This window comes from Rhea pennata, chromosome Z, assembly GCF_028389875.1.
Source record: "Rhea pennata isolate bPtePen1 chromosome Z, bPtePen1.pri, whole genome shotgun sequence".
NCBI lineage: Eukaryota > Metazoa > Chordata > Aves > Rheiformes > Rheidae > Rhea > Rhea pennata.
The window spans coordinates 67515962-67528284 of record NC_084702.1 but is presented as its reverse complement, the minus strand read 5'-3'; the positions used below and the strand labels follow the sequence as shown (position 1 = coordinate 67528284).

At 35.7% G+C, this 12323-nt stretch overlaps 1 protein-coding gene across 3 annotated transcripts in view; it reads right to left on the bottom strand.

Annotated features, from left to right (window-relative positions):
- RICTOR (RPTOR independent companion of MTOR complex 2) overlaps window positions 1-12323 on the bottom strand; it is an 88874-nt gene that overhangs the window by 55485 nt on the left and 21066 nt on the right. For all 3 annotated transcript variants that reach the window (XM_062599424.1, XM_062599426.1, XM_062599425.1), the window contains exon 4: window positions 2215-2279. In XM_062599424.1, coding sequence (XP_062455408.1) covers window positions 2215-2279 — 65 coding nt within the window. The remainder of the gene's footprint in view (window positions 1-2214; window positions 2280-12323) is intronic.

Below are 12323 nucleotides of genomic sequence, written 5' to 3'. Positions count from 1 at the left end.
GGCACCTTTTTTCCTGAAGCATCTTGTCTACTCACTACAGAATGCTAATAACGGTTCTGACAGATCTTTCTTTGATTCAGTCAAGTAATTAAGAATATTCTGAACTTTGCTTTTGTGGCCAAAGCCTCTTGGCACGTTACTAAAAGACCTCAAAAGTTTATGAGGCCTACCAACACTCCATTTTCTTCATGGCTCAAGGCTTCCTCTCAGCTGTCAATGGTATGATGCTTTCGGAACCGGCAAGACCCATCTATACTGGGAATGACAACAAAATGTGTCACTATCATCTCCATCTGCTGGCAGGAAGAAACTATAATCAGGTACCTGGACTAACAAAAATATTAAAAAGAGAATGATTTTAAAAACTAGATCCTTAACTTGGGAATAATTGCAATCTTTGCTTTGGTTAAATATTCTGTCAAGGCTACTGACCCTCAAATCAAGAACTTTACAGGAAAACTGTAGTTTTTCTTGAAATCATTAATCCCTTATAGTTTAAGGCTTTAAAATATCCATTCATACTTCACAAATGCACAAAACTCACAAAGCATTTCTTATATCCAAATTTACTTTCTTTTTCAAATAAAAAAGTTTGTTCTGTAGAACAAACAGGTTTCCTATGGAAACATGAGATATGCTGAGATCATCAGCACATATTGCAAATTTACATACTATTTCCAAAGCAGTATATGTACCTAGATGTCTAACTTGCAAAGTCATTTCCTAAATTAATTGAATCAGAGTTTAGTACTTGCAAATTACTCAGAACAGGTATAACACTGTAAATGGAATCAATCTGCGAATTGAATACTACTGCAGATTATCTATAAACCTGTAGAACAAAATTTAAAAGCTTGCTTAAGTGCATATTTCTTAAAAAGGATCTATACAATAAACATTTCCAAAGAACCACCAATCAGCACAATTAATGTTAATCTCAATACTTGGGTTATATCTCTGCACTTGAAAATGATCACTACTGAAGAATAATGCACATACATGGATATAAAACTTGTTTCTCATTTACACACATGGACATAAAACTTGCTTCTCATTTACATAGGAAGCACTGGACTGACCAGAGCAACATCACTAACCCAGATCATATTCCTGTGCAATGTCTTTTTATTTTTTTGAAAGAGTAATTTTTGGCACTCTTAGTAGGGAAAAAAATTTCTTCGTGCATCTATTGAGAACTTTTTTTTTTTTTTTTTTTTAAATCTGTTGCTTATCCATATCCTTAATTATATTTGCTTTAGCAGCTCTTTCTGTATATAGTCCTACAAAAACAAACACTATTTTTTATAGTTAGATCTCTTGTAATATCTGTATTAAAAGAATATTGAGGAAAGAATTTTGAACTTATACTCCTAAGTGATGTTTAGTCCCATCAAAGAATATTAAAACATATTATATAAAGACTGTATCAGGAGACAATAAACCATTAAAGCTCACAGCAAAACATGCATTCACAAATATATACTTATTAGCATTTTTAAAATTTTTAGCTCTATCAGAGGAAGAAATATTTAAGAAAACAAAATAATTTACAACATTTCTGCAAGAAGTGATACAGGTTTCCCCCCCAATTTTACCTAGAGTGACAAGTTTCACTAAACTTGCTTTCTTAAATCAGACGACTAAATGGAAAAAAAAATCATGTTAAATATTAGTTCTTTGCTGTTTTTGCCATCAATACTGAGCTTCAGGACAAATTTACCAATGTTTGTGCAAAAACACAGAAGTTCTAGAAATCAGCAGGCAAATAGTTTTGTTTTTCAGAAACCATGAAAAAAGATGGAAATTCCACTTGAAAGGACGTACACAGGATGTTTTATTTGCAAGGAAAGCAATGCTACAGAGCCAATCGTATAGCTCAAATTAATATGAAAAGTTTGTCTTCAAATCCTGGTTTTCCTTAAAGCATTCGCTCCACATTCGGTAAGACCGCATTTTTAGGAAAAGTGTTTTCTGCAATTAGTGAGATATTTTAAAGTATTTTTACATTTATGAGGAATAAAATAACTTTATAACCACCACTTTTTTTCCATAGTTTTTTCATCTACCAGTGGTGTAGCATGTATTTCTGATTTTACCCACTAGAATACTTGTAATGTATATATTTACAAAAAAAACTTAAAAGTATAAATAAAGTTGGTTTTATTCCACCTAGAACAAGCACCCTACTATTGTGTAGTATTCCTTACTACTTACCATATTATGATGCTGTCATAAGTAAAACCTAGTTTTTCTTCAGCATGGCCAGTATTACAAAGAAGCTGAAAATAGAAGAAAGCATCCATCATAAATAACTCTCGGAAAAACCTGAAAAACATCTGGCAATGCTCTGAAAGAAAGCGGAGGAACTGAATTCACGTTCCACTCACTGCACTGGAAAGCGTGCCAGCTTCGCACTGCCGAGGAAGCCTCTGCTGCTGGTATTCCATCCACACACACCCCAGCCAAGCACCTCTCCTCGCAGAGAAAAGCTTGTGCAATTGTGTAAGCTGCCTATTGGTCCCTTTTTAATCTCCACCTACTTCAGGTTGCTTGTCTTGCTGCCTTTCAGCTCTGTTCAGAAGAGCTCCCCGTTGGGAAATTGGTAAAAAGCCTGAAAACAGTTGAAAGAGAAGCCGAAGAGCACACATTTGCACTCAAAAAAAGGTACGGCTGCACTAAGGGTCTCAAAGTAAAGAAAGAAACCCATGAACCATGCTAGTGTTCTGCAACAGCAAAGGCACGTGAAAAAAAAATCAGAAGGAGCCACCAACAGTAAGTGTCCCATAACTGACCTTGATTTTCAGTGACACAAAGCACCCACAGACCCTGTGGAACCAACGACAGGCCAGGCTCACGGGGCCAAAAGGTAAATTCACACATACAAGAGACGCCCAAAACCTGCAGCAACTTCTGAACAATTCAACCTTATCTGCTAGTTCTAGGTATGAGACTGAAGATTTACATGTGTAGTATTTATGTCCAAAACTAACCCCCAAAGGAGAAATCTAGAGCATGCTAACATTTTAGCCTCTTGCAAAAGATTTTTTTAAGAAAAGCTGATGCTGTTCGCCTTTGGAATAGTGGCAGTAATACTCCTAATAATCTCATGTACTATGCTAAAATTATGAAATGCTTTAATACGAGGTCCAAATCCCAAAGCACTTTCCCAAGCACTTTCAAAAACTCCAGTGACTAATAATTGTTGTAATAGACGTGTGCTGTGCCCTCTCTTTTCAAGAACGAGTATGCATTCAATTTTAAACCAGTGCAGTATTAACAGTTTCTCCTCAGTGAGAAATTCAGCAAATGTTTATGCTAATGAACACCACTGTTCTGAAACTACAAAAACAATTCTGGAGCATATTCATTTTATGTAGTTAGTACTAATAAGAAACTTATTACAAAAAAACGAAAAGTTAATCTGAAGTTGTTTTAAGTTGAAATATTTAACACACTCTGTGCTTCCATTCCATTTTTCAGCTCCACCTAAAAATCAGAATATTGCACTGACATTCTGTTTTTAAGTAAACTGATTTCATTAGCATGATGGTTTAAATTCAAACAATATTTTAGTTTATGTGCAACAACTGCAAACTTTTCCAAGGACCACATTACATTAAGAAATTATTTTTCATCTTGTGAGAAAAATACATAGTCGTAATACTGAAACCCAAGGTTAAAATAACAACATACATTAATAAATTGGCCTGATCTGCTCCATATTTTGGCTTAATCTTAGCTATTCAAAATACGTTGAATTTTTCCATTTTTCATACTAGCTTTACTCAAATGTGATTATAAGATGCAAGAAAAGTTATTACACAACCTATTTTTCCCCACTTTTCAAATTTAAGTGATAATAAAACTAGGCAATTACGGTCATAACCAGTTAATGCATGCATGTCACATCCCACTATCAATCTATTTTTATGCTGTGTTGTTGGACTGCCTAAGGCCACCACTGCTGCTTTAGCATTTCTATTGACATCTTATGAACTGTAAAAAATTGGCTGGCAGAGTGTAAGCAAAACAGTGAGAAGGTAGTGAGTAAAAATACTTCACTGCTCAGCTTCAGAAAAATGCATTAATAGTTCTTTGGGCTTGTCATTTACAAACCTAAACCTCCCCCATCATTTTACCCTGCCACACATGAGAAAGTCTACTTTAACAGGTTACCCTTAACAGCCTTTTTGCCTACTTAAAAGAACCGAATAATATTTCTGAAGCAGCAAAAGGTAAGTAATACAGAAATTTACAAAGTAGCTGTTGTTCAGCAACAGGTGAAAGTAAGTGCAATCCTTTCAAACTCTGTGCAGAAGAGAAACCTGAGTGTTTCCAATATTATACTTCAAATACAAATTATGCCACTGCTTAAAATTATGCATTATTTATTTATACACAGATTAATTACAGATTAGATATAGAAAAGTATCTTCTAATTAAGAGAAGTTAAAGGACTGTTTACCAAGGCAAACTGAAAAACCGTAAAATAAAATAATTGGAGTGACATTAAGTACTTGCAAAATTCTCCTTTATTCTTAGTTTGTTGTCCAGTCCATTGATCATGCAATAACATTTCTTTGGAGAGATATTTTAAGTCCAGTTTCTAAGTGTTGATTCCAAAGAGAAGGAAGGTTAATGTAATTCTATTTACACAGCAAAGAGCAGTCACAATAGCTTAATTCAAACAGGGTTTCAACAGTCTATGGTCAGAACTCACAGTAATGTAACAGTTCAACAGGAACCATAACTAATGGCTGTGTCATGTTATATACCACTTATCTGTAGTGGAAAATACTATTTCATCTTCTCAAACAGTTGAGACTCGGAGATAGAGATTGTATTTTTCCATGAGATCCAAAAAAGAACATGTGTCTCCCAAATCTCAGCAGCCCCCATGAATTTTTATCTTCATTAGGTATCACAGAGCAAAATTATATCAGGATATTAATATCACTTTACCTGAGAGATTACTTTATATGCAAGCGATTGCCATCAGTACATCTATTTTTAAAGTCAACAGGTTCAAGTAATATCTTTCTATAATCAGGTCAATTTAACCATACCACTAGCATTTTCCTTCATGGCTCACTTCTTTACTTTTATTAATTTTATCATAACTTCTTTCTCCACTTCCTCATATTTTTATCACTTTTACAACATGCCACCAAATGTGTGGCAGAGGAGAACGGGGAGGTTATAAGAAAGAAATGAACATATTGTGGCAAGCACTAAGCAAAACTATTAGAAAACATGCACATACAAGATATACATAAAAATATCCTGTATTAATTGGTAACTTTTTAAATATAAGATTTGTTATGCCAAAATTGATTTTGAAGATATTAATACAGTGAAAACTGTTCATAAGAAGGTAAAGACTGATCATCTAAGATAGAAAAATGGAACTGAAAGGCAAAAGTTTATGTTCAGAAACACTAAGAACCGTATCTTTAGTGTACAAGCATTTTTTCCATCTTACATCAGCTCTGAAATTGAAAGTTTAAAAAAATGCTTCTGAACTTTTAAGCTATTATTCAGCTGACTATGACTATCCTCATGCTCCCCTTCTCCTCAATCTACCTCTGCAACTGTTAACTGAAATGAAGTTGGTAACAACTTGTGACAAAATGCAACATTAAAAAATAGTTATTTAATGAATAACAGAAATCACAGTTATACAATTTTCCCCTATATCCACTAAATCCCATCTCCTGCAATACCTTTGCTTTACCTCTCTTGCCTGCTGTCAACACTCCCCACCACCTCCATCCTCTATATAACACTTAAAGCTCCAGTCTGTAGCCCCACCCACTTCCTTAACCCTTTCCCTTGTCCTTACGCAAAAATATCTTACCATTCCCACTCAGTCCTGGCCTCTTGCCTCTTGCCTTATGAGTAGAGCTGATTCTGAGATGGATGCATGCTAGCAGGCCAACAAATGCTGTGCCTCAGTTTCCTGATGATGACAGAATTAAAATGTCCTTTCCTATGCCTTTCACCAGAACCTCTTCAGGACTAAGAAGCTCTTCAGGGCAGCAAAATCCTCCCCAGTCACTAAGATACTGATGGCTGAGCAGTAAAGTTCATTTAGTTTTGTTTCAACTCTTCCCTAATGGGGAAGCCAACAGGCGCAGCAGCAGGAAGTTGATGCTGAGGATATAGCAGACTAAGCACAGATAAAAACTTCACCCAAATACTCCCTCAATCTTTCTCATTAAGAGGACTAGTTGAGGCAAAACAAATCTAACAAGCAGCCAACTTTGATGAAAGTTGTATAGGACAAGGCTTAGATAAGGATAAGCTCTATATGCACCTATGTACACACATGTGCATATTTACACATATGTATGTATGTTTACTGGTGGTAGACTACCATCAAAACACAAACTAAAGAGTAAGCCCCCCCCCTTTTTTTTTTTTATCTATCATAACTTATCATTGTTGCTCAAAATTAAAGAAAATTATCTCGTCTAGTTCTTTACAAAATAAATTAAGTATAAATAGAAATAGTGAAAATAAATATCTGTTTTACAGCTATAAAATTTATACCAGTAGAGAACTGCTTTACAGTTACCTTGCTCACATCCTTCCTTCAGTGACATTCATAGTTGGAATTATTTAAATGCTGGATTATGCAAAACCCTTGAAAACAAAAATATTTATCTTCTCATTTTTTTCCCCAACAACATCAGACTCCTCCCCTCATTGAGGCATTTTTCCATCATTAATTCTTCACTACCTTTGCTAGTTAAATTATAACGGCATTCAAAAAATAAATAAAAACTGCACATACCTCTTGCACATGAAAGACATTGGTAAAACAAACACACTGTTGGGTGCAGTAAGTTATAGCTCCCTTTTTGTGTCTACTAATGGCTGTGTTCCACTAAGACCAAAACAGTAGCATAAAAATGAGAATAACTGCACTTATGGTTTATTTTAAGTGATTACCTGGACCACAGTTTCACATTTGTCCCTACAGGCATGCAGACTTGTTTAATGCTGACTTCTGCAAGAGGAACTATAACAAGAAAAGTAGAATTTTTTCTCAGAAAGCAGTCTGCAAAATGAAATACATGCCAAACTATTGATCCTGATAGATGACTAATTTTAAGTATTTGCAAATCTTTCAAAAGATTAGATTTATTTTTACTGACTGATACTAGTAGAGCTATTGAAGCTGCTGTGCACACAACAGCCACCTGTGGACCCTCGTCAGATCCAAAAAGTGCTCTTGAAATGCAACTATACTATCATTTTTGTTTGGATCATCAGTGCACTTCTGAAGCGAGTCTCCTGTCATTTCTCTTACTGTACTTTGGTTTGTATCCTGAGTGGTCTTGAGAGAAAATTAAAGCAGAAAATGTATTCCAGTAACTCACCTAACATGCTTTAACTCTCTCAAAGGGCATTCACTTCTCAGGACTAGATTAGAGTCAGGCTAAAGTAAGCACTCCCCACTAAGTGTATTTAGTGTGGATATTAACTCCTCAATATCCTGTTTTCCTCTGTGCTTGTACTCCCACCATGCACCTCCTTGCTAACATAGGAAGAAACTTGATCTTACCTTGAAACTTGAACAGTCGTGAAACTTGATCACAGTTATGACTTTAAGTGCAACTAACAAACTGCATGGATACAAAATTCTGAATGTGATGATAATTAAAGTGTGTGTGAGTGTACACACACAAGAGACAATGGATAAATAAAATTCATTGGAAAAAGTGTATGTGATATTAGTTATTAGCAGTTTCCTTGTGTTCCAAGGCCCCCTTTACTTACTGGCTTTCTTAAAAGTTTACACAACGTAATGAGCTTACAGGATTTACAATTATAGAAGAATTCAGAAGAGGAACTGCAAGATTGGAATTCAAAATGTTTCAGCGATTTGATAAAAGTGCCCAAACTGGATAAGAAAAATAACTAGATGAAGTGAACACTGTATCATATCATGCAAGGTACCACATAGTAAGACAAACATGGAAAGCTGAAAGTAGTCCAGAGCAGAAATACAAGATACTCAGAAAACACTTAGAACATCAAATACAATAACAAATTTCAAAAACAAGTCTAAAATGCTACATTTAAGACAGAGGTGGTCATGGTGGGGTGGGTGGAACCACATCTGAAGAAAGTACAAGGATGTATGCAACAGCCCTTCCCACCATCCACCTCCCCCCATACTGTAGAAGAAAGCAAAAAAAGATCTGTGAGAAAACCATAAGCCAAGTGAGTTAATGTCATGCAGTTTCCAAAAAGGCAAATTTTACCCTTGAAAATACTAACAGGACTCCATTACATTCGAGATTATAAATACTTAGTCCACTGTATCGACTGTTCACCAAACCAGATGAGGAACAAGTTTTGGGCACCGCATTTTAAGACCAGAAGAACTGGAAAAAAAGTGTAGCAGAAAAATATATAAGATGATCAGAAAATACACCCATGAAGGCTGAGGAGTTTTGTGGAAAAAAAAATGGCAAAAGTAAGGTCAGATTGATGTATGTTAAAAGGGGGGGAAGGGGTAAGTCATAGAAGGCTGTTATAAAGAAGATACTGTTTAGCTAGTCCTAATGCTTTGTGTATTTGCTTAGTCATAAATGCTTCGTCTTAAATGTGTTTAAGGCAAATCCAGTCTTAACTTTGGCACTTTCTTCCTATTTCACCTTCAAACAACATTAAGCAGGTTAATCATTCCAGACTAAATGCAGTAAGACTTTGTAGACAGTTGATTTCCTGACAGAGTCACGTATACCAGCGTGATTTTTACTTTAGCATTTAACAATTAATATGCAATGTCATTGTAGTATAAGTCTGTAGGTGCAAGCAGTACAAGAATACTAAAGTCTGCTTTGTACTTTAGATATTATTTGAATTTTTGAAATTAAGCAAAAATGATTTTTTTAATATTAAAGTGTATTTTTGTTGTTAAAACTGCTTATAAATCAACTCTAAAAATCATTTTTGATAGAATGGTAAATGAATGGGAACAGTACAGATTCCTTGAATGAATTATTTAATATTAGCAAAAAATTATACTTATTCTAGGCCAGACAATGAGTAACTTGCAGTGAAGTTTTTTTTTTTCATGTTTACTGTCAGCTATGAGTTTTTCATGCTACTTAGATGAGTCATAGCAATATGAGTAACACATCAACATGTCTTGGAAACAGTAGCTCAAAACAACAAAACCACAGGAGGTCAACAGCATATACAATTCGGGTGTATATTGAAACCATTCACATTTATATATAACAATATTCACAGCAATTAATAGGTAAAAATGGTATTATTCTATGGATTCAATTGTTGTCCAATTGCAGTTACTGTACTGTAATTTTGGAAATACTTTGAATCACCATAGGCAGCAAGAGACTGCTTAGCAAGTTTTACAGCCTTTTTCTCTTTCTTTCTCCTCATAAGAAACTTCACAGACTCTAAACAGCTTTTGTTTGGTTTAATAGTTGTTTCTAAAATCTTTGACATCACTGTTGCATCAAAGGGGAGCCCTTACTGAAACTACAGACTCTGGATTTGCATCCATTTACTCTTCAAATTTGTTCTACAGTTGAGTGTTCCTAAGGGATGTTTTATTCCTATCTGCTACGTATTTCACCATGAGTTATCAGGTTTTGTCCACAGTGATACAGCTTTTTGGATGAACCTTATGGTCAGTCAATATTGCATTCAGATTCAAAGATAGTTGGGCTTTGCAAATGACAGTCAAGACCCTGAAACAACAACAGAAACAGAACAAGAAGCAACACAAACAAAAGACATATGAAAAAGACAGACACACTGGGTGAAAGCCTCTGTAGTATCACATGCGATCCATAGCCCAGTTAAATTTAGTAGTACAGTCAAAAGCTAACAGATATATAAACCAGAATAGCAAGAGCCCATTAAATAAAAGGAATTTAGTTCCTAGCAAAATGAAAAGCAGCATTTTTTGTATTATTGATGCTATTACATTGTTAGGGTTAAGCTAAAATGATTAATTAAGTTTAATTTTGTCCTTAAAGAAACAACTTTCTCTTTGAATTAAAAATAAAAAACTCTATAATATCTATGAAATTTTTTCCTGCATTATTTAAATATGCTTTTAAGTCCTCTCTCAGAAACTAACAGTAGAATAAGCCGTCTATAATAAAGTCATCAAATGAATATTTAAAATTCAAGCCTTATTTTCCACTAGGTAACTACAATTGTAGAGCTCCTTCTGGTTTTTAGTAATGTATCACTTCTAACTCTCATGGGGGTGGGGAAAATCCCAAAGAAATAACCGAGAGGTTTTGCTATTAATCAGCACAAGTTGGGGAACTTCAAGGTGCATGCCTTATCTAGTTGGCCATACAAATCAAAGACGTTAGTCAGCTTATTGAAGCTACAGACACTTAACTATGATTTACGGACTGCAGTGCTGACTGAAAGTGTCATTTACTATTTACCATTTACTAGAGGTCAACTTCTCAAACTGTTTTCAAGTCAAAATTCAGGGTTCTTAAATAGTGATACAGGTGGTTTGAATGCACATGATTCTTTTTGTCCATTATAGATTAGACAGACTTCATAAGTCCTTTTACCTGTAGCACTGTCTCTTCAAGTATTAGGCAGTGAATAGTGAACAGGAGAAAGGTTTAGAAATCTTCCACAGATGAAATTTAGGGAGAAAGAAAACAGTACTTCCTCCTATCCTAAATATCACCCAAACTGTGAATGTATGTTACTAAACTTGTATGTTACAGCACCTGCTAGGCAAGAGTAATGTATGTTTAACAGTCAAAGAGCCAAGAACGTGAACATTAATACTACTACTAATAAAAAGTAATAGCTGAAATTTGACGAACAAAACATAGGTTTGAATAAAATATCCCCCATGCAGCACAATTATGGGTGCTGTAGTGACTCAAATGCCACTAGCTGTGGCAGACTTCCTGACAGGAAGAACAAAAGAAAAAAGGAATTCCATCTCTTAAGCATGTGAATGTCACACAAATTGTCTGCCTTAGAGTATTATGAATCCCAGAACCAGTAAGGTTGGAAGGGACCTCTGGAGATCATCCAGTCCAACCTCCCTGCTCAGCAGGGTCACCTAGAGCATGGTAGACAGGGCTGCATCCAGGCAGGCCTTGAAGATCTCCAGAGAAGGAGACTCCACCACCTCTCTGGGCAACCTGTGCCAGGGCTCTCACAGTGAAGAAATTCCCCCTCGTGTTCAGGTGGAATTTCCTGTGGTTCAATTTCTGCCCATTGCCTCTAGTTCTTTTGCATGGGACAACTGAATAGAGCCTGTCCCCGTCCCCTTGACACCCTCCCTTCAGGTACTTATACACATTGATAAGATCCCCCCTCAGCAAAAAATCCTGTTGACTGATGACCATCATTACCTTAAACATTTTATATGAAATTATTTAACTTCTATATAAAATCCTTGGAGTGTAGTAAGTTTTCAGTAAGTGGTTTTTTTTTTTTTTTTTTTTTTTTTTTTTTTTTTTTTTTTTTGGGATGCTTACTTCCCTTGTCCTATATAAGGAAAACACATTAAAAATCTAGTCTTCTTTCAAGGAAAAAAAGAAAATTTGAACCTAACATACCTCAGATGTACTGGAATTAGTAAGAAATTTGATGTCTACCATGAGTTCTGTCAAAAAAGTCCATAGTGATTTATGTAACTTGTTTCCACATGAATACAAACATTTTGTTAACTCTGACCAAAGCAGCAGAACACTATTTCATCCAAGTGTTCATCCATTTAAGAAAGTAATGTCACTCCAATCTTGACAAAGGGCAAAAAAGACCCAGGGAACTACGGGCCAGTCAGCCTCACCTTCATCCCTGGAAAGCTGACAGAGCAGCTCATCTTGAATACCATTTCTAAGTACATGAAGGACAAGAAAGTGATCAGGAGTGGTCATTATGATTCACAAAGGGGAGATCATCTTAACCCGATAGCCTTCCACATTGGAACAGCTGCCTGGGTAGATGAGGGGAGAGTAGCGAATGTTGTCTACCTTGATTCCACCAAGGCTTTCAACACTGTCTCCCATAACATCCTCATAGGCAAGCTCAGGAAGTATGGGTTAGATGAACAGACAGTGAGATGGACTGAAAAGTTGCTGAATGGCCAAATTCAGAGGGTTGTGATCAGTGGCATAAAGTCCAGTTGGAGGCCAGTAACTAGTGATGTACCCCATGGGTCAACACTGGGTCCAGTCCTGTTCAACTTAGTCATCAGTGACCGGAATGATGGTACATAGTGCACCTTCAAGTGCAAGTTTACTGATGATACCCATCTGGGAGCAGTGACTGCTGCCATTCAG